Below are 22,891 nucleotides of genomic sequence, written 5' to 3' on the forward strand. Positions count from 1 at the left end.
ACAGATCAATGAATGGCGGGGTAGTCAAGCATTCACATTCCATTCATCTCTAAGGGGCTACTAGAACATCTCATCGGTAGCCCCTTAGGAATGAAGGCAGCAGCTCAGTTCATAGAGATGACATGGGCCATCTATTCCCATGATCATTGGGTGTCCTAGAGGTCGGACCCCACCAATCAGCAATTTATCAATTATCCTGTCGAAAGACAAAAAGTTAAAACTTGGTGCAACCTCTTTACGCATAGAGGCAAGTGTTGTGCGTCTTTCCTTGCATGTACAATGAGGGAAAGAGTATTTAGTCAGCCACCAATTGTACAAGTTCTCCTTCTTAACCACTTCTGGACCGCCCATAGACTATATACATCCGGAAAGTGGTTGCCTAGTTCTGACAGGACGTACCGGTACGTCCAGTCAGAACACAGTAACTGCACAGAGATCGTGCAGCTGCTGATACAGGGAGCCGTCTGTAACTTCAGCCGGAGCTCCCACAGAGATGGCAGGGAAGATTTATTACCTCCCCTGCCTTCTCAATCGCTGTGTATACAGCGCTCAATGAGTGCTGTATACACAGCTATGGACGATGCCATAATTCAGCCGCCCTCTGACCCGGCGGTCACGCAATCCGCTGGGAGCAGCATCTTGCAAGAGCTGCTGGGTCCTACAGGACCCCAGATCAGCTCAGTAAGCTGTGTATACAGCATGCAGGAGGCTAAATGTACCAGCCCCAGTTATAGGAGAAATCAGCCTCCAGTACAAAAAAAAAAAAAAAAAAAATTATCAGATGTCCCCAAAGGTCTCTTATGTCCTTATGGGAACACAATCTGAAAAAAAAAAAAAATACGCTAATAAAACGCCATTTTTAAAGGTTATAGTCCCACCCCCGACGACACCATACAAAATAAAAATGACCGTAACGGAGAGGAAAAACTATTTTATAAAGTTTTTCAGTGACACTTTGTGTTATTAAATAAAAAATAAATAAAGTGAAAACCAGACACAATTTCCCTCCTATTTTATTTATTTTTTCCCGGATATAAAAAAAAATTAAAACACATTCGAAAATAAAAACAACATAAAAATAAAGCCCTATGTGTCCCCGAAAAAAAGACGCAAAAATTAGTTGACTGAGACGTCTGAGAAAAATGATACAGCCCTCAAAACAGCACAAACAAAATAAACCTAAATTGTGTCTGGTCCTGGAGCACAAATTGGCCCGGTACTGAAGTGGTTAAAAAGATGAGGTCGGCCTGTATGTAATTGATATCATAGGTAGACCTCAACTTTGAGAGACAAAATGAGAAAATAAATCCAGAAAATGACATTGTGTAATGTGGAAAGAATTTATTTGCAAATTATGGTGGGAAATAAGTATTTGGTCAGTAACAAAAGTTCATCTCAATACTTTGTTTTATCTGCTTTGTTGGCAATGACAGAGGTCAAACGTTTTCTGTAAGTCTTCACAAGGTTGGCACACACTGTTGTTGGTATGTTGGCCCATTCCTCCATGCAGATCTCCTCTAGAGCAGTGATGTTTTGGAGCTGTCATTGGGCAACACGGACTTTCAACTCCCTCCAAAGGTTTTCTATAGGGTTGAGATCTGGAGACTGGCTAGGCCACTCCAGGACCTTGAAATGCTTCTTACAAAGCCACTCCTTCGTTGCCCTGGCGGTGTGCTTTGGATCATTGTCATGTTGAAAGACCCAGCCACGTTTCATCTTCAATGCCCTTCCTGATGGAAGGAGGTTTGCACTCAAAATCTCACGATACATGGCCCCATTCATTCTTTCATGTACCCGGATCCGTCGTCCTGGTCCCTTTGCAGAGAAAGCCCCAAAGCATGATGTTTCCACCCCCATGCTTTACAGTAGGTATGGTGTTCTCTGGATGCAACTCAGCCTTTTTTCTCCTCCAAACATGAAAAGTTGTGTTTCTACCAAACAGTTTCAGTTTGGTTTCATCAGACCATAGGACATTCTCCCAATACTCTTCTGGATCATCCAAATGCTCTCTAGCAAACTTCAGTCGGGCCCGGACATGTACTGGCTTAAGCAGTGGGACACGTCTGGCACTGCAGGATCTGAGTCCCTGGCGGCGTAGTGTGTTACTGATGGTAGGCTTTGTTACATTGGTCCCAGCTCTCTGCAGTTCATTCACTAGGTCCCCCCGCGTGGTTCTGGGATTTTTGCTCACCGTTCTTGTGATCATTTTGACCCCACGGGGTGAGATTTTGCGTGGAGCCCCAGTTCGAGGGAGATTATCAGTGGTCTTGTATGTCTTCCATTTTCTAATTATTGCTCCCACGGTTGATTTCTTCAATCCAAGCTGGTTGCCTATTGCAGATTCAGTCTTCCCAGCCTGGTGCAGGGCTACAATTTTGTTTCTGGTGTCCTTTGACAGTTCTTTGGTCTTCACCATAGTGGAGTTTGGAGAGTGACTGTTTGAGGTTGTGGACAGGTGTCTTTTATACAGGTGCCATTACTACAGGTAATGATTGGAGGACAGAGGAGCCTCTTAAAGAAGAAGTCACAGGTCTGTGAGAGCCAGAAATCTCGCTTGTTTGTAGGTGACCAAATACTTATTTCCCACCATAATTTGCAAATAAATTCTTTCCAAATCAGACAATGTGATTTTCTGGATTTGTTTTCTCATTTTGTCTCTCATAGTTACCCATGATATCAATTACAGGACAACCTCATCAGTCAGAGAACTTGCAAAATTGATGGCTGACCATATACTTTTTTTCCTCACCGTTTCCCAGCAAGGCCCTCAAATCTGCATAATCAGGCACCAGTGGTCTTTCAATGTCTAAATTTGGCAGGGAAAATCTAGTAGATATTGGGTATTGGGGTGTAATGTAAGGTATTGGAAGTTTGTTTTGGCACAGGAGGTTCTTCCGACTGTGAAATATACCTATAGGTCCACCATGGCCACTGCAGCATCTCTTACCATTATTGGCCTCATTCAAGCGTCATCATCCAGTTTTAAAGACCAGGAAAGCTCCTGCTTATCAAATGTCTACCTGGCCTGCTGCTCTGGGGACAAAAAACTGCATTAAACGGCTGTATGTATGGTGACCATACAGAGATCAGATGGAGGCCTTTGGGATAGAACAATAATGGGGCCTGTCCCTTGCAACTATCGTACATGGCAATCGGAAAGAACACAAACTATACATTGGCAAAGTAAAACTGGAAACCATACAAAAGTCACCAGGTAGGGTTTCAGCAACAACCGGCGGTACCATAGTGGATCTGGTACGTTCATTGAAATGGAGATCGAACTAGAAGAGAAGACACTAGAGTGACCAGTCCCACAACACTATTGGACACCATGGTTCCCAGCTTGTGCGGATGGTTAAGCACTATTCACCTTTGGTGGGAGTCCTTTTTAACCCATAGTGAGTCCTTTGATGTTTCGCAACATTAGACTGGTTAGAGAAGAACTTGCCGCACTCTGGGCATGGGTACGGCTTCTCACCGGTGTGAACAACCTGATGCTTGATAAGATTAGACTTGATCGCGAAGCCCTTACCACATTCAGCGCAAAGGAAAGGCCTTTCGCCCGTGTGGATTCGCTGGTGTTTCACAAGGTTGGATTTGCTGGTAAAACCTTTTCCGCAGTCTGGACAACAAAAAGGTTTCTCACCGGTGTGGATTATCTGGTGCTTGACAAGGTCTGAACTGCTTGTAAAACACTTCCCACACTCGGTGCAGGCGTATGGCCTCTCCCCGGTGTGGATTCTCTGGTGCGCTACTAAGTTTGTGTTGGTGGAGAAACATTTCCCGCAGGAAGGGCAAGGGAACGGCTTCTCCCCTGTGTGTGTCCTCTGGTGGGCCACCAGTTCAGAGTTACAGGTGAAGTCCTTTCCACAGTCCGGACAGGACACTACTCTACCCGAGTGCATTCTATGATGCTTTACAATGCCCGATTTGCTGGTAAATGTTTTCCCGCACAGAGCGCAGTCGTAAAGTTTCCGACTTGATTCCTGAGGCGCAGAAGCTTGGTTACCAACAAAGACTGAATCATAATCAATGCGGACAAAGTCAGATTTGGAATTTTTTGCCCCATCCTCAGACTCATCTTTAACGTGAGGGAAGGTGAAGTCTGTCTGAGTGTGCTCTGAGCGCATGTAAACTTTTGCATCATGCTCCTTCTCCATGTGCTCATCTTGTGCTTGTTCTGTGCTGGTGTCAGAGCTTACAAGGTTGTCATCTTCGCAAGAGGCCGAGCTATCTGCTACATATCTCACTGGCTGCCCCTTCCTCTTCCGGGACTTGCACATGTTTGGATAGTGTCTCATTGAGTTGCTGTTTTTAGTTTCAGAAACCATCTTGTCAAGTGACTCGCTGAGATCTGTAGGAGAGAAAGAACTGATTAGATTTGGTAGTAGATTTTAAATGAGGACCTATCTTTGGGTGAGTGCTGTGACCTCTTCACAGAAAACCAAGCCAGGGACCCCATAAACCTTTAATTGATGACCTATCAGTTATATAGTACCAGAAATCCCCTTTAATAATGGAGAATAGAATAGATCCTATCCTTAGAAGTCATAAGATGAAGACCCCGCATGTCGGACCCCTGCCGAAAGAAACCGAAGTGTTTGGGTGAGTGCTGTGGCCTCTTCACTACTTAACAAGCACAATGGTGTACACTTGTGTAGTGGCCGTGCTTGGTGTTGCAGCTCAGCCCATCCGTAATCGTGTGACATCACATGGTCTCTGAAGAGGAAGCAGGGCTCAGGATAGGTCATGAGTACCTCCCTGTCATTGACTGCCGGCTACCATGTATACAGGCGAATACTGAGCGGCCACGACTCGTACGTATCCAGCCGCAATTTTGTAGTAGGAACAATATATTTTTGTGCCTTTGGTTTAATAGTACAGTGAACATGACCCTAACATAGGACCGGATATCCTGGTGACAGATCCATTTTAGGCATAGACATCTAGTCGACATGTATGGTGACAACACGGTGGCTGCATGGAGTTTATATGTTCTCCCTGTCTCCCACACATCAGTCATACTGATAGGGAACGTAGATTGTGAGCTCTATATGAACAGTGTATGATAATGTCTGTATAGCACAGCAGAATATAAGAGAAAGAAATCTTACTCAGTGAACTTAGTGTTTGGTGGTTCTCCATAATCATCATGTCCATGTTACTAACTGAGTCACGTCCCAAACGTTCCCACTCCTCCACGGTGAAATTTAGAGTGACGTCTTCATCTCCTCTTGGAACCTGAAACCATAAAAGTGAGAATCTGGTCATTATTCACCCCTTAGTGACACCACCCATTTTGGCCTTTAGGAAGAGGCATACTTTTTGGTTTGCTTTTTTTTTTACCTCCCTGTCTGGGGAACGTCTGATGTTTATATCAATTCAGTTTGATTTTTTTTTACCACTTCCGGACCGCCCATAGACTATAAACATCCGGGAAGTGGTTGCCTAGTTCTGACAGGATGTGCTGGTACGTCCTGTCAGAACACAGTAGCTACGGAGATCGTGCAGCTGCTGATACTGGGAGCGGCTGTAACTTCAGCCGGAGCTCCCAGAGAGATGGCAGGGAAGGTTTATTCCCTTCCCTGCCATCTCGATGGCTGTGTATACAGCGCTCAATGTATACACGGCTATGGGTGCCGCCATGATACGGCCGTCCTCTGACCCAGCGGTCACGTGATCCGTCTTGCAAGAGCTGCTGGGTCCTACAGGACCCAGATCAGCTCTGTACACTGTGTATACAGCGTGCAGGAGGCTGGATTCCTCCTGCAACTGAGGCTAAATGTACTAGCCACAGTTATAGGGGAAATCAGCCTCCCTAACAAAAAAAAGTGATCAGATGTCCCCAAAGGTCTCTTATGACCTTATGGGGACACAATCTGAAAAAAAAAAAAAAAATAAAAATAAAAAAGTTAAAAAAATAAATGAAAATGAAATAAAAAAATAATACGCTAATAAAACGCCGTTATTAAAGGTTATAGCCCCACCCCCGACGACACCATACAAAATAAAAATTACCATAACGGAGAGGAAAAACTATTTTATAAAGTTTTTCAGTGACGCTTTGTGTTATTAAATAAAAAAATAAATAAAGTGAAAACCAGACACAATTTCCCACCTATTATGTTTATATTTTCCTGAATATAAAAAAAATTAAAACACATTCGAAAATAAAAAACAACATAAAAATAAAGCCCTGTGTCCCCGAAAAAAGACGCAAAAATTAGTTGACTGAGACATACGAGAAAAATGTTACAGCCCTCAAAACCGCACAAACAAAATAAACCTAAAATGTGTCTGGTCCTGGAGCACAAATTGGCCGGTACTGAAGGGGTTAAACACTAACGTTCACCTTATGGAAAAAATAAATATTATTATTATTTATATATGATCTAGGTAAAAAAAAGGGGGTGATTTTACCTTTTATTTTTTTATACTTCTTTTTAGACCCCAGGAGGTCTGATCACTAATACAATATATTGGTAATGCATTGCTGTGTATTAACGCAGCCTGTAATATACGTATACTGATGACACACCCGGGAGCTTTCCATAGGCTACCAGCGGTCACAGCCCACCACCCCCCAGGGCTCGCTTCAGGTGACTATAATCATTATCAAGCTGGTAACTAGATTCATCTATCAGATCTGACCAAAGTAACTGTAGGGTTAATGCCCTCCACCAAAATGGGCACTGAATATAGGCATGGCCAGCATAACACAGAGGTAACCGATACGGCGGCTGAGCAGCGGCCATGTTCAAAGACCCCTCACCTGCCGTAGCAGTATAGTGGAAAAAGCTTAAAATAATTATGTGTCTTTGTGACTTTTATAAAATATATTTTTTTTTTTTTTACATTTTATTTATTTTTATTTTTTAATTAGTTTTTCTTGGGTACTTGTTTAATACTATGCAATACTTCTGCATTGCAGGGTATTGTTCATGTCAGTTTTACACTGACCTCCGCTTCTGTCTAGACCCAATAGGCTTCGGTACATGGCAGCCCCTCAACACTCTTCAATCAGATTACATGGGGCTGTTGCAATGGGAACTGTAATCAGGGTCCTGCTGCTCATTACTTGGGTACATTGGCAGTGCCAATTTGATCACCAAGACAAGCACATCAGCCATTGAGTCATTCATAAAGGCTATATGACATGGAGTGTTAAGGTTTTAACTAGAGATGAGCGAACACTGTTCCGAACAGCACGCTCCCATAGAAATGAATGGACGTAGCCGACACGTGGGGGGTTAAGCGACCGGCCGCCGGCAAAGTCTACGTACCAGCTGCTTCCATTCATTTCTATGGGAGCGTGCTGTTCGGAACGGCTGATCCGAACAGTGTTCGCTCATCTCTAGTTTTAACCAATTATTGAGACCCATCCTCCCTTGTGTTATGTCTCACGCCCCGGCGGCGCTCACCTCTCCGGTCAGCAGCTCAATGATCTTGTTGGTGAGGTCCAGGATCTTCTGTTCGTTGTTCCTCTCATGGATCAGAGAAGGTGGAGGATGGACTGCAATGGAGCTTTGGGTTCGGACACCGAATTCATTGAAAGCTGCGCCGTCTCCAATCTGGTCAGGGGATTTTTTCACAACAATATAATCCTAAGAATAAACATAGATGTGGTTTTTACTAGAAATGACCGGGAGTGACAACGGCATAGAGAAGTAAATCATTCTAATCTGAATGCTGGCCATAAAGGAAGGGTCCCTTTCCAATGTCCTCGGAGCTCTCCAGGCTTCTAGAATCAGTCGCACCACATCTAACACAAGCATAGTTTGAGTCTATATGTGCATGTATTAGGAGTCTGTCACCAGGGTGAAGCCCATTCATCCAGGGGCAGGCTCACCGGAACAGAACAGCTTTCTTTGTTGCCGATACGTTCATTTATTTCATAATATGCAAAAGAGGAGACTGAAGTATGGAAGGCGGTTCTGTTGCTCCAACCCAAGAACACAGGGCAAGGTGAGATGTCACTATAGCTTCCTGGGGGGAGTATTAGAGCGGAGGGGGCATAGCAGTTGCCACAAAGGAGCCGCCCTCCATATTGCTCATTTGCATATTGCTAAATAAATTAGATATCTTGGCAACCAAGGCAGGAATGGAGGGAACGACGTCCCATTCAGGTGAGCCTGACCTATACCTGTGCTGCTGGTGACAGACTCCCTCTAATGGAGTTCTTCCAGACATTTGATGGTCTCAGGCCACCCGCGTCTCGGGGCTCAGGTCACCCGCGTCTCGGGGCTCAGGTCACCCGCGTCTCGGGGCTCAGGTCAGGTCACCCACGTCTCGGAGCTCAGGTCAGGTCACCCACGTCTCGGAGCTCAGGCCACCCACGTCTCGGGGCTCAGGCCACCCACGTCTCGGGGCTCAGGTCACCCACGTCTTGGAGCTCAGGTCAGGTCACCCACGTCTCGGAGCTCAGGCCACCCGCGTCTCGGAGCTCAGGTCACCCGCGTCTCGGAGCTCAGGTCACCCGCATCTCGGAGCTCAGGTCAGGTCACCCGCGTCTCGGAGCTCAGGTCAGGTCACCCGCGTCTCGGAGCTCAGGTCACCCGCGTCTCGGAGCTCAGGTCACCCGCGTCTCGGAGCTCAGGTCACCCGCGTCTCGGAGCTCAGGTCACCCGCGTCTCGGAGCTCAGGTCACCCGCGTCTCGGAGCTCAGGTCACCCGCGTCTCGGAGCTCAGGTCAGGTCACCCACGTCTCGGAGCTCAGGTCACCCACGTCTCGGGGCTCAGGCCACCCACGTCTCGGGGCTCAGGCCACCCACGTCTCGGGGCTCAGGCCACCCACGTCTTGGAGCTCAGGTCAGGTCACCCACGTCTCGGAGCTCAGGCCACCCATGTCTCGGAGCTCAGGTCAGGTCACCCACGTCTCGGAGCTCAGGCCACCCACGTCTCGGGGCTCAGGCCACCCACGTCTCGGGGCTCAGGTCACCCACGTCTTGGAGCTCAGGTCAGGTCACCCACGTCTCGGAGCTCAGGCCACCCGCGTCTCAGGGCTCAGGCCACCCGCGTCTCGGAGCTCAGGTCACCCGCGTCTCGGAGCTCAGGTCACCCGCGTCTCGGAGCTCAGGTCACCCGCGTCTCGGAGCTCAGGTCACCCGCGTCTCGGAGCTCAGGTCACCCGCGTCTCGGAGCTCAGGTCACCCGCGTCTCGGAGCTCAGGTCACCCGCGTCTCGGAGCTCAGGTCAGGTCACCCGCGTCTCGGAGCTCAGGTCACCCACGTCTCGGGGCTCAGGCCACCCACGTCTCGGGGCTCAGGCCACCCACGTCTCGGGGCTCAGGCCACCCACGTCTCGGAGCTCAGGTCAGGTCACCCACGTCTCGGAGCTCAGGCCACCCATGTCTCGGAGCTCAGGTCAGGTCACCCACGTCTCGGAGCTCAGGCCACCCACGTCTCGGGGCTCAGGCCACCCACGTCTCGGGGCTCAGGCCACCCACGTCTCGGGGCTCAGGTCACCCACGTCTTGGAGCTCAGGTCACCCGCGTCTCGGAGCTCAGGTCACCCGCGTTTCGGAGCTCAGGTCACCCGCGTCTCGGAGCTCAGGTCACCCGCGTCTCGGAGCTCAGGTCACCCGCGTCTCGGAGCTCAGGTCAGGTCACCCACGTCTCGGAGCTCAGGTCACCCACGTCTCGGAGCTCAGGCCACCCACGTCTCGGGGCTCAGGCCACCCACGTCTCGGGGCTCAGGCCACCCACGTCTCGGGGCTCAGGCCACCCACGTCTCGGGGCTCAGGCCACCCACGTCTCGGGGCTCAGGCCACCCACGTCTCGGGGCTCAGGCCACCCACGTCTCGGGGCTCAGGCCACCCACGTCTCGGGGCTCAGGCCACCCACGTCTCGGGGCTCAGGCCACCCACGTCTCGGGGCTCAGGTCAGGTCACCCACGTCTCGGAGCTCAGGCCACCCATGTCTCGGAGCTCAGGTCACCCACGTCTCGGGGCTCAGGCCACCCACGTCTCGGGGCTCAGGCCACCCACGTCTCGGGGCTCAGGCCACCCACGTCTCGGGGCTCAGGCCACCCACGTCTCGGGGCTCAGGCCACCCACGTCTCGGGGCTCAGGCCACCCACGTCTCGGGGCTCAGGCCACCCACGTCTCGGGGCTCAGGCCACCCACGTCTCGGGGCTCAGGCCACCCACGTCTCGGGGCTCAGGCCACCCACGTCTCGGGGCTCAGGCCACCCACGTCTCGGGGCTCAGGTCAGGTCACCCACATCTCGGAGCTCAGGCCACCCATGTCTCGGAGCTCAGGCCACCCACGTCTCGGAGCTCAGGTCAGGTCACTCACGTCTCGGAGCTCAGGTCAGGTCACCCACGTCTCGGGGCTCAGGCCACCCACGTCTCGGGGCTCAGGCCACCCACGTCTCGGGGCTCAGGCCACCCACGTCTCGGGGCTCAGGCCACCCACGTCTCGGGGCTCAGGCCACCCACGTTTCGGGGCTCAGGCCACCCACGTCTCGGGGCTCAGGTCACCCACGTCTCGGAGCTCAGGCCACCCACGTCTCGGAGCTCAGGTCAGGTCACTCACGTCTCGGAGCTCAGGTCAGGTCACCCACGTCTCGGGGCTCAGGCCACCCACGTCTCGGGGCTCAGGCCACCCACGTCTCGGGGCTCAGGCCACCCACGTCTCGGGGCTCAGGCCACCCACGTCTCGGGGCTCAGGTCACCCACGTCTCGGGGCTCAGGCCACCCACGTCTCGGAGCTCAGGCCACCCACGTCTCGGAGCTCAGGCCACCCACGTCTCGGAGCCCAGGCCACGCACCGCGACCCCCCACAATAGTCACCTCTCCTGTCAACAGGTAGATGATCTCCAGGGTGAGGTTTAGGATCCTCTCAGGGATCTGACCTCTGTCCATCTTCTATGAGTTGAGGATAACCCCCCTGCCACAAGGGTGATGCCCAGAGATTGTCCACCTGTAGTGATATAAAGAAACACATGTCAGTCTGTGCCATGGCCCCCGGGATCAGGCCTGAGAGGACGGGACACATCAGCTGCCATGTACACAGTCCTGGTGAGGACTAGTCAGGGGCGCCAGATATATGGACATGCGCACATCTCCTCATACAGCAAGCACAGCCTACACCGGGCAATACAGCAGGTATATAAGGGCAGGGTGAGGTATATACAGACAGGTGAGGTATATACAGACACAAGACACAGCTCACACCACTGACCTGCTCTCCGGTTATCCGCAGACTATCAGCGGGAGAATGACCCGGAAACACTCCGCGCTAGCTCCGCCCACTGACCCGGCTCACATAGATAGGGCTACAACAAGATGGCGGCGGCGGCCGGTAATCTCCGCTGTGCCCAGTACTGGTGGTTCTGAGGACTCCGCTCACACGGGCGGCTCTGTATGCAGATCCCCCCTCCCTGCTCTCCGCTATACCGGCTCCGCACGGCAAGACTGACTTTAGGCGGAGAAATTCTACTTCCGGTATATGGAACGCATCGCCCGGAAGTGTCCTGTGACACCGACCTGAACGAGCGGGGGAGCCAGATGCCTATGGGAATCAGAGGAGAGAGCCGTGTATAAGGCCGCCACCGGGAGCTACATCTACCTGGTATTCCTCTTCATATATCACTCACTACGGTGGCCTGTATTCACACGCAGCAGTTAAGATGCAGTTAGAAACCGCATCTGAGAAATAGTTTACATGCAACCAATTACTGCATCTCAACTGCAGCGTCTGAATACGCCTTTACTGCTGTTATGTATATATATATATATATCTGAGATGCTACTAGTCACTTGAATGAATGGAGAATCTGCCTGTGTTGGGGGAACACCCGGGGTAGATGCCGTCGCTATCCGAAGTTGGGTGCGAGCGCTCGGGAGAACAGACACAGACACTCAGATGCTGTATTCATTTAATGGCGGGAAAAACCTAGTTTATGTAGAATTCAGACAAGGAGCTGGCCTGGCTATTCTAATTAGTATAACATGATTGGTTGTAGAGTTATAAGCCTGCCACATGATGATTGGCTGAGGCCTCATGTAATCTGCATCTCATTATAAGTTTCCCAACTGGGATGGACTCTCTCATGAAACAGAGAAAGATACAAAACACTTATGTGTGAGCCGACATCTTAGACCAGGGGTCTCAAACTCAATTTACACGGGGGCCGCTGGAGGTAGAGTCTGGGTGAGGCTGGGCTGCATCAGGTTTTCCACAAGCTATGTATGCCGCAGCAAATTTAGCTCCTCCCAATTTTATGATGTCTCCACCCATTCTTATTCATTTTTCATGTGCCCCCCCCCCCCCCCAGTATAATCCTCCTACAGTCACCCGCACATTATATGTCCCCACATTATAATGTTCCCCTCCAACTACCCCACAGTATTACGTCCCTCTCCTGGTGCCCCTGTTTAAACTGGGGGGAAACTAGAGGGGACATGAAACTGGGGCAGCTGGAGGGGGACATTAAACAGTGGGGGTAGTTGGAGGGGGCAATAAATTATTGGCAGCTGAAGTGGGACATTAAACTGGGGCAACTAGAGGGGGACATTTAACTCAGGAGGCTAGAAGCAGACATTAAACCGTAGGGGTAGCTGGTTGGTGACATTAAACTGGGGGCAACTAGAGGCAGACAGGTCCCCCTCCAGCTTCCTCCACGGTTTAATGTTCCCTCCAGTTGTCCCCAGTTTAAGTGCCCCCTTCATCTCCCCCCAGTTTCATCTCCCCCCAGTTTCATCTCCCCCCACCATTTCTCCCTCCGTTTCATATCTCCCTTCATCTGCCCCATTTTATGTCCCCCTTACATCTGCCCCCATTTTCATGCCCCCCCATCTCTGCCCCCAGTTTCATGCCCCCCCCTCATCTCTGCCCCCATTTTCATGCCCCCCCCCATCTCTGCCCCCATTTTCATGTTCCCCTTCTATCTGTGGCCCTAGGTTACTGAGAGACAGACACATACACACACACTCTCCACCCTGCATCTCACATTCCCCTCCCCTCTCAGTACCTTTAGACGGCACATCCCTTCATCTTCCGCTCGGCACACTAGGACACGCCTCCCTAGTCACGTGACATCTAACGTCACACACAGGTCCTTCAGTTACAGTAGTAGAAGCTTTCCACCGATCAGCCATCGCTTGTATCACTGTTATAAGAGCGGGGGGTGATCGGAGGAAAGTTTGGCAAGTAAAACACTAAAGAGGCCTAGCTGGACATGCAGGGAGCTGCGCGGGGGCCGCAAATTATTGTCCCGAGGGTCGCAGTTGGGCCGCGAGTTTGAGACCCCTGTCTTAGATGTATATATCATGGCAGAAGAGATGAGACGACATGCTGGTGCCAGACAACTCCGGCAACTGAACAATGGCCGACTGAAAGTCTCTGCCTGCATGCTTCACACTCTGAGTGACCTCACCTCATAGTATATATGTGTGAGGATACAAAATGAAAAGAAAATGAAGTTTATAGAACAAAATGGTGGATATAGAGATACGTGACTATACTTGCCCCTCACACCTGACTGTCCCTGAGATAGCCGAGCACCACACTCTATCTCCTGCAGCACCACAGTGCAGAGTTACAGGCCGCATGATGACATTTTTATCAGTTACATAGCAAGTGAATGAGCTGCAATACCTAGCACAGCCATTATACACTGTGTGGCACTGTGCTTGGTAAGCAGAGAATGGCCGTCAGCCTCACTCGAACACGGATCAACCAGAGTCACAGGTCTTGGACCCCGTCAGTCTTTAAACTTAGAATAAGGATAGGTCATCAATTATTAAGCCTAATAATCCTTTTTGAAGTGTAACCAAACTTTTGAACAATTTTTGATGTTCTCTCAGTATTTTTGCCATTTTCTGGGCTAAAAGTATTGATGAACTAATCTAAGAATAGATAATAGACCTATACATCAGCTGATATGAATAGAATGGAGCAGGAAGCAGACAGCGCTGTTCTCTTTGCAGTGGCCAGATCAGGTACTGCAGATCAGCTCCAGTTCATTTGACTGGGAGATAAGCTGCAGTGACTTGGTTCAGCCACCACACAGAGAACAGCGCTGTCTGCTTCCTGCTCCATTCTTTGCTGAGACTAGCTTATTGGTGGGGTATCAGGTGTCAGACCTCCACAGATTGGCATGTAGGATTATGTATAAAGCAGGGAAACAGAGGCCGCGGAGGGTCACTTCATACAGTTATACCTCTGCCATGATATATATATAGAACATTACTTCTGGTGCTGTATGAAGGAGGATGTTGTCAGCCTTTATATGACGCTAAAGTTGAAGTATTTGTATCATTTCCAGATAAATCACTGGGGGGATTGAGATTGGGATTAGTTACGTATGAATATCCCAATCCCGGCAGTCGTTCGACCATTGGCATCTCTGGAGATAATACATATATCAGCCTTAGTGCCATATCAAGGCTGAATCTCCTCCTATATACAGCACCAGAAGTAATGTTCTATGGGTTATACTGCCTGAGATATAACTGTGTGCACTGACCCTCCCCAGCCTCAGCTTCCCTGCATTACACATTAGCCCGGACACCGTGACCAGCAGGGGCAGATCTCATTCGTAAGTACGGGGGAGAATAAAGATACGCAGGATTTCACAGAAAGGAGACTAAATCTAAGGACCGAAATCTAAGAAAGAAAACTAAGGACCGAAACAAACATCAAAGAGCACGAGAGCGCCATTGGAAAGCAGACAAATAGACGTCACCCAGAGGGGGGCTTAATCCCCCAATCCCGCATCGGGAAAGATACTTGTAAGGCAAAGTGGTCCTTGTGGTTAGAGCTGAATAGTCAGGGACTGTCTAGCCAGGGTCATTTTGTGAAATATTTCTCTGTTTGTAGGAGAAATCAGATGTGACTCCCAGTATGCAAAAAGGACTGAGCAGACACTAGACTCCATGACGGAGCCTCCACCGCCGGCAGCGGTACCTGCTGGACCTCACCAACCAGATCATTGAGCTTCTGACTGTAGAGGTGAGCGCTGCTGGGAAGGCTGAGACATTAGACACTAATATAGAGTCAGTCTAGACCAGGGGTGCTCACACTTTTTCAGCATGTGAGCTACTTTATAAACTGACCAAGGCAAAAGATCTACTACCCACTTCTTGTGGGTGGGGTGTGTCTGTGGGCGGGGCATGTGGGCAGGGTCGGGCGGAGCGTGAGAGCAGGAGACAGCGGCGTTCTGTGGCCACCCAGGGATCCCCGGTGTCTGCTTGTTCACAGCGCAGGCTAAGAGTTATCTCTGGACACTGGCAGGCCGGGGCCTTGCACTCGTTCGCAGTCAGGGCTGCGGCAGCCCTGCCTACCAGTGTCCGTAGATGACTCTCAGCCTGCTCTGTGAACAAGCAGCACCCTGGCCCCCTCCATCCCTAAGAGCAGGGAGCGCGTCATCCCCCGGAGCTGCTGCTGCCCGGCCTGCAAGTGTCCAGAGTGCTTGTTCACATTGCAGGCTAAGAGTCGACTCTCAGCCTGCAATGTGAACAAGCAGACACCGGGGATCCCTGGCTGCATCCTGCAATCGACCCATACGTCCTTTGCAATCGACCGGTAGATCGCGATCGACGTATTGGGCACCCCTGGTCTAGATAGTGACTGTATCGCTGTGTAAAGCCGCATCTGATAAGGTTCTATCTTTATACAGGAGTAAGTGCCGTCAAAGGACACACATTGGAGGACGCCATGATGGAAAACCACCAGCCCCTCAAATCCCTATGTAAGATATTCCGCTGTCCATCACCATACATCTTTTCAGCCACTATGCTGATATATTATTAACATCTCCAATGGTGAAAATCGGTGGAGAGAAAAGTCTTGCGCAGAGAACTTTTTTCTCCGCCGATTTCAGTATAAAAATAACAGAACCCCGATGGACACCTGAAGGAGCCAAATGACAGAGACCAGTGCACGGGCGTGAGCCTACTAGCCTTATTGCGGTCATGCAGTTCCCTGGCACCAAGTGAATCTCATGATATATGGATGGTTGAAGTTAAAGGGGTTGTTTGGGATAAACTATGAATTAACCCTTAAACTAAACCCCCACCTTTGGCCTAACTTCTAATTTACTCCTATTTAAAAAAAAATCTATAATTACCCGTATCTTTGGGGCGCCCAAGAGACACTGTCTGATAATGCGATGATATTCCACTTCACCGCTTCCGAAACGGAACATCGCCAGTACTCTCCCACCCCCAATCCCATCAATACTTACCAGCCTTCCTGTTCGGGAACAGCTCTTCCCCTCTTCAAGCGCTTGCTGGAGGCTGGAGATGCTGCGTCTGTACGAAATGCCCAGTAGAGATGGCGCTCCGTATCCTCACAGGTACTTCTGGCTCCAGCCTACGTACAGTGAAGAAGAAAGGAGGAGCCATTTCCCAGATCAGAAGCTAGGTAAGTATGATGCATTGGGGAGGGGGGGGCTTAGTTCATTACTTGTGAAGGGCTAGTAGTGGGTAGGATAGTATAGCTAGGGAGCAAAGGGGGGGCTAGTAGTGGGCGAGATAGCTTAGCTAGGGAGGCATGGAGGGGAGTGTAATGGAGTGGAGGGGGGAGCTGCGACAGGTAGCTTCCTGCTATGTAGATTGCTTCCACACTAACACTTGTAAACAAATGCAGAAGATGCCAGGATCTCTCACACAAACTCAGAAATCACTCAAAACACTGCCAAAAGTATATGGGTGCACTTTTAATCCATTAATGGCACTAACAGACCTTTAAAAATAAAAAAAATGCCCGGAAAACCTCTTTAGAAGAAGACCTTTCATGTCCTCGGAGATCAGCATATCACTAGAAAGCTGACAGTGCTCGCAGTTGACTGAGATATTGGTGCTGTTAGTTTCGGCAGGAGTGCAGAGCCACACATGGGACCACATTGACTGTTCTCAGACAATGGAGTGAAGGGTATACAGTCTTATAAGAAAGTCTGCAAGCAAACTCAGCCCTGGTGGCTTTACTCTATGAACAGAGACAGTCAGAGTCGAAGGCGCGGGAGGTCTCGGCACTCAGACACCCACTGATCAAAACCTCTAACATATCACAATGTTACATTATGTGTCTTGTGAAATGAAATTATATATAAGACAATGTCACCACTTTCTTTGTATTTTCTCCAACAGGTAGACTCAAAGATTCTGTCATTGAATATCAAGTCACTTATATTAAAGAGGAGCTAGTGTCATGTGGTGGAGGCCATCTTGGTGACACTGAGATTTTCATTCCCCCACAGTGTGCAGCTTCGGATATTAAGGAAGAGCCATTCTCCCGTGAAGCTGAAGATCTCATGTACTCACATATGTATACGCCCACAGGTTCTATACAACAGTATACATCTACTTATGTAAAGGAAGAGCCAGCCTCCCGTGACAATCACCCACCTGACCAAGTCAGTTCTACACCAAAAGTCCACACACAAAGCACAACGACTCGTATAAAGGAGGAACCAGTCACGTGTGATGGAGGAGACCCTAATATTTATATACACTCTATTCATACACTACAATATCCATCTACTCGTGTTAAACATGAACTAGAATCCTGTGATGGCGGACACAGGACAAGCCCTGACTGTAATAAACCCAGGGACCCTACAAGACGGTATTCATTTACTCATATAAAGGAGGAACTTGTGTCGTCAGGTGGCCGAAACCTATCAAAACCCAACATGCATCCAACTATAGATTATACATTTTATCCATCTACTCCTATAAAGCAGGAGCCACAATCCTACAAAGTGAAACAGTTAACAGTGACTAATACATATAATCCTGCAGCTCGTGCGTCGCTATACCAAACTTCTTATATTAAGGAGGATAGAGGAATGGGTGCCAGTCCTGTCAGGTATACACCCACAGATCATATACACCAGCCAACTGCTAATATTAAGCAAGAACCCGACTCTTGTGATGAAGAAAACCTCACTGACTCCATGATTTATACACCAACACAACATACACTACATCATCTATCTACTCATGTTAAGGAAGAACCTGTCTCATGTGACATCGAAAGCTCTGACCATTGTGCCCCCTCTGGTCAGGCACGACATTACCTGAAGGAGGAACCAGTCTCTTATGCTGGAGAACATCTCAAGAACATGGAACTCCATACACCTACTGAACAAACCCAAAAGAGACCTGATGATGAGGAAACAGATTCATGTGATGAAGCAGATTTCACCAACATTTCTGCAGCCAGAGAACAAATTGCTGCGGATGTTGCAGTCCAATGTGTGAATAGAGGCATTGGCCCACAAAATAACAATTTGGACCACAGTCAGAATGGTAATGGTTCTGTTTCAACCTGCCACCAGTCCGCTCAGCCCACAGATTTCAATTTCAAGTGCCTTGAGTGTGAGGCGTGTTTTACTAGCAAATCAGACTTTGAGGAACATCTTGCACTTCACCGTGGAAAGAAGACCCATGTGTGTTCGCATTGTGGCAAGTGTTTTTCTTACCAGTCTCAGCTTCTTATACATGAAAGGACTCACACGGGCGAGAAGCCTTTTACGTGTTCTGAATGTGGCAAATGCTTTAACCAATATGTCCACCTTGCTATCCACCTGATGAGTCACACGGGGGAGAAGCCATACATGTGTTCAGAATGTGGGAAGAGCTTTAATAGGAAAACCACCCTTACGATCCATCAGCGAGTCCACACCGGTGAGAAGCCATTCCACTGTTCTCAGTGCGGAAAGTATTTCAGCACTAGCTCCAACCTTATTAAACACCAGAGAGTCCACACCGGAGAAAAACCATACTCTTGTTCCGAATGTGGAGAGCTTTTCGTTCACTACACCCAACTTATCAGACACCAGGCCAACCATTCCTTGGAAAAGCCGTTTTCTTGTCTTGAATGTGGAAAATCCTTTTCACAAAAGGCACAATTTCTTAAACACGAAAAGTTTCATAAAGCTGATAACGCCTATTCATGTTCTGAGTGCAACCAGTATTTCAAGCAGTACAAAGAACTCCTGGTTCACCAGTCGATTCACACCGGACAGAACCTCTTCAGATGTCAGGAGTGTGGGAAAGAGTTTGATAAGAAGTGGACTCTTGTCTCGCATCAGAGGTTTCATTCCGGGGAGAAACCATTTTCCTGTTCTGAATGTGGTAAGTCTTTTGGTTTAACCTCTAGCCTTGCTAAACATCAACAAGTCCACGTCAAGGAGAAGTCCTATCCGGAAGGAGGGAAGCCATCTGATCGTGAGGGATATCTGGCCAGTTCTTCTACAGAAGAGACTTTGTCCTGTTCCGTTTGCGGGGAACAATATGCAGAGAACGCTGCTCTTGTCGAGCACTTGATGATCCACAGATAATCGAAAAATATTCTTTCTACTCGTATGGACAGTTCATGTGAACAAACCTCAACTGAGCAATGTAGTTGCTCTCCTTTATAAATGAATGAACTTAAAGGGAGTGTCATCATACCCCAGCAGATCAACCCAGCCCTCAAATAAATAGCTTAGGGTCCACCTGACCAACTGTGTTCCTCCTTGTGAATCGCTTCTTTCATTGCTGAGAGTTTTTTTTTTGGTAGGCCTCTGACCGCACTGTGCTGCCCTCTGCCCCTCTTCTCTGACAGAGTCTTATCTCACCTGGGTTCTCTTATACTTGGCGGTGCTCATATTCTCAGCACATGCACACAACTTGGTTGGTCCATGTCACACGTGTAGGCAAGCGGGCTTTTAACACGTTAACTCAAAGATGGTCAAAGAATGACTAAAATCACACAAAAATATAATAATAAGTGTTTAATAAATGAAAAGAGGTAATACTTAGCTGTGGTGATGTAATAGCTCACTGGATGTGGAGCCCCGTTATATATCATGTCCTGATATATACCCATCATTTGATGACTTCCAGAGTTGCATGGTGCGCAGTCATACCGAAGCTAATGTAATGCCCAATTCCAGGGTCTTTATATAAATTTGAACTAAGGAGGGGGCTTTGATGCTTGTGTCCGGACAGCTGGACGTTATCCTATATGGTATGCTTGAATGCATTGTCCAAGGAATGTGTGCATTGAACAAGGTCATTAACACATAGGAAACCTGAGTAAGGCCATAACAAGGTGACTAAAGAATCAGCAGAAAAGAACCAAGATAACCACACATGGTACCAAACATTATGTGGAGAGATTAAATATGATTTTAATGATAGCTAAATAAAGGCTACATGGATAGCATGTGTATATATATAATTACTAGCTTTTACCCGCAACTTTGTCCGCGGGACCCACCAGGAGCAGTGCACAGGTCTGTTCCTTTGCCTTGTGTCCGCAGCGGGCCCTTCCTACACCTGTGTGTCCATGGACCCTTGGGGCCCACCCTGCGACCCGCTGGAACTGTTTACTTCCTTTCTCTCCTGACGCCCTCCACCCCCCTTTCTCCCTACCCGCTTCCCCATGTGGTCACTCCTACCCCGTGCCCCTTTGCCCCCCAGGAACGTGCCCCCTTCCCGCCCTAACCCCATACCCCCTTCTCCCGTGTTACATACTCCGTGCCCCCTTTTTCCCCCACCCCATACCCCCTTCCTCCGTCTTACCTAACCCATGCCCCCCCACCCTGCGGCCCGCTGGAACTCTTTACCTGGTCTCCCTCCTGGTGCCCGCCACCCCTCTTTGTCCCTACCCGCTTCCCCATGTGTTCACTCCTTCCTCCTACCCCATGCCCCCTTCCCCCGTCTTACCTACCCTGTGCCCCCTTTCCCCCTACCAACCTGTGGCCCCGTCTTCACCACACCCTGGGCTTCCCATGCACTGATGTTCTGACTTGTAGTGTCCAGAGACGGCAGACGTTGTGGGACAGCTGGCCGAACCGACGTTCCAGAGCGTGGCACAGGCAACCCGTCCGGCTGCGGCAGAGTACTGCGGTCCCATGGTGAGGCCACACAGGTGGGGCAGCATATGGACTCGTCACTGCCCCAGAGTAGAGGCCCTTGTGCAGGATGCTCCGGACCTCTCAGAGACGCCATGTTGGTGTGGACAGCGGCCGGACGATAACTCCGCCCACATAGAGAAGCGGCACCCAATCAGGTGAGCTCCTGAAAAGGCTGGGATGACGTCATCCCAGGTCCTACAGCGTGCCAGGTCCTGCAGCAAATTGAACCGTGAGAAGCACGGGAGTGAATTGCGGTGGTGTACAGGAATTCCATGTAGCCTATCGTTCAATCCGGGACCCAAGGTATGTATGTGCGCAATTTCAGACAAATCCATTCGCCCGTGTAGGTGTGATTGAGGAACAAACATCCAAACATATACACAACATATAGATTGATCAGTAACACATTAATCCTGTCATATCACATTAATAAGACACTATGATTTTGTGGAAAAAACGTGCTATTACAACATGTACTGCGCTTTCGACGAAAATATGACCATTGGCGAGTATAACCGAACTCAGGGCTGAGAGAGATTATTGATAGACTTCCTGGCCGTGCCAGTCAGAAGGATGATACGGATGGCGGTGCAGAGCGATGGGAGACTTCACTCTTTGGAGCGACAGCAATGGCCTGTCTCTCCTAAGCACTCATTGGAATAATGATAAAAATTGTGAAATAGCAGCGGAGGCCGCGGGTCACAAGGGGATGACCTTTTTAGGTAGGTTGGGGTTAGCTGGGTTGATCTGGTCACCCTATAAAGGTGTCATAAGAAGTTCTTCAGCTGTCGGACACCTGTAAATCATGAACTTACTAATATACTTCAAATGGTCATCAACATTTCTTAAGGTGGATATAAGAGACTGTGGTATATCTTATCATTTTTCTCCACATATCAGGCTTTTTTCCTCTCCCTCCTAAACTGACATTCACTTTGAAGCCACTGCTGAATTCATCTTGGACTCCCAGGACAGACTGCAGCGCACTGAAGCATCAAACTATCTGCACTCATTGAAGTCTATGGAGAGGACATGTGAGGGATAAGCAATACTTAGAATGTCCTATACAGCCGCTTCTCCTGAGTGAGTAAGAGACTACAGAGCACAAATCTCCAGCGAGTCTCTGCCCACCAGCTCAGGGAGAACTGAAAATAAAGGGGAAAACTGCTAAACTGTGTCATATAATGGCCAAAAATAGCGTTACTGTGTATGGGTGCACACGCGGCAGCTTATGCTGAAAAAGTCATCCGGAAGGTTCGGTACGCTTTAAGGGCATGTTCACATCACTTTATCATCCATTTAGTGGGAATGTTTAAAGAATGTGGTGACACGGATAATAGAAACGTGATGTGAGCCGTACTCTGACTACTGCGCCGCTAGACATGTGACCGCCATGTATTAGCCCTAGTCAGGTCATTCGGGAAGTTACACCCCTCATCTGTCTGTGCATCAGTCCTGATGGAAAATGGGCAGACTTAGCTTATGAAATGAGTCAGGCAGCCATCTTTACATCACTGACACAGAGGGGGAGGAATACTTATGTGAGAGCCAGCGGCGTAACTAGGAATCGTGGGGCACCGTGGCGAACTTTTGACATGGCCCGACCAACGCCGAAGATCTCGAACAACCCCCTCCTACGCATTCCTGCGCGTTCTATTATGTCCCATAGTGGCCCCTGCACACAGTATTATCACCCATAGTGGCCCCTGCACACAGTATTATGTCCCTTAGTGGCCCCTGCACACAGTATTATCCCCCATAGTGGCCCCTTCACACAGTATTATCCCTCATAGTGGCCCCTGCACACAGTATTATGCCCCATAGTGGCCCCTGCACACAGTATTGTGGCCCCTGCACACAGTATTATCCCTCATAGTGGCCCCTGCAAACAGTATTATCCCCCATAGTGGCCCTTGCACACAGTATTATCCCCCATAGTGGCCCCTGCACACAGTATTATCCCCCATAGTGGCCCCTGCACACAGTATTATCCCCCATAGTGGCCCCTGCACACAGTATTATCCCCCATAGTGGCCC

General features: G+C 49.3%; 2 protein-coding genes across 5 annotated transcripts in view; one reads left to right on the top strand and one right to left on the bottom strand.

Moving 5' to 3' along the window:
* The window catches only part of LOC142183331 (uncharacterized), a 260,063-nt gene that overhangs the window by 222,184 nt on the left and 14,988 nt on the right, over positions 1 to 22,891 (top strand). The window contains exons 1-4 of one of the 3 annotated variants that reach the window (XM_075258381.1): positions 11,302 to 11,571; positions 14,824 to 14,955; positions 15,623 to 15,694; positions 17,094 to 19,458. In XM_075258381.1, coding sequence (XP_075114482.1) covers positions 15,661 to 15,694; positions 17,094 to 19,291 — 2,232 coding nt within the window. In that variant the 5' untranslated portion in view covers positions 11,302 to 11,571; positions 14,824 to 14,955; positions 15,623 to 15,660 and the 3' untranslated portion in view covers positions 19,292 to 19,458. Of the gene's footprint in view, positions 1 to 11,301; positions 11,572 to 14,823; positions 14,956 to 15,622; positions 15,695 to 17,093; positions 19,459 to 22,891 lie in introns of those variants that run through there. The other 2 variants (XM_075258382.1, XM_075258380.1) reach the window with 2 other exon arrangements.
* Positions 2,785 to 11,215, bottom strand: LOC142183336 (gastrula zinc finger protein XlCGF66.1-like). 2 transcript variants are annotated; one of them, XM_075258393.1, is made up of 5 exons: positions 11,182 to 11,215; positions 10,791 to 10,920; positions 7,422 to 7,604; positions 5,115 to 5,241; positions 2,785 to 4,354 (listed from the first exon to the last, which is right to left on the bottom strand). In XM_075258393.1, the coding sequence occupies exons 2-5, from the start codon at positions 10,860 to 10,862 to the stop codon at positions 3,363 to 3,365; spliced, it is 1,374 nt and encodes a 457-aa protein (XP_075114494.1). In that variant the 5' UTR covers positions 10,863 to 10,920; positions 11,182 to 11,215; the 3' UTR covers positions 2,785 to 3,362. The 2 variants fall into 2 exon arrangements, with proteins under 2 accessions (XP_075114494.1, XP_075114495.1); XM_075258394.1 differs by lacking the exon at positions 11,182 to 11,215 and having other exon boundaries at positions 10,791 to 10,968.

The sequence above is a fragment of the Leptodactylus fuscus genome, chromosome 10 (assembly GCF_031893055.1).
Source record: "Leptodactylus fuscus isolate aLepFus1 chromosome 10, aLepFus1.hap2, whole genome shotgun sequence".
NCBI lineage: Eukaryota > Metazoa > Chordata > Amphibia > Anura > Leptodactylidae > Leptodactylus > Leptodactylus fuscus.

Excerpts from the sequence above, each read along its gene's own strand:
- LOC142183336 (XM_075258393.1), bottom strand. The coding sequence starts at position 10,862 with ATGGACAGAGGTCAGATCCCTGAGAGGATCCTAAACCTCACCCTGGAG. Across the intron at positions 5,242-7,421 it reads TTGAGCTGCTGACCGGAGAG|GTTCCAAGAGGAGATGAAGA; the intron begins GTGAGCGCCGCC and ends TTATGGTTTCAG. Across the intron at positions 4,355-5,114 it reads CCAAACACTAAGTTCACTGA|ATCTCAGCGAGTCACTTGAC; the intron begins GTAAGATTTCTT and ends TCTCTCCTACAG.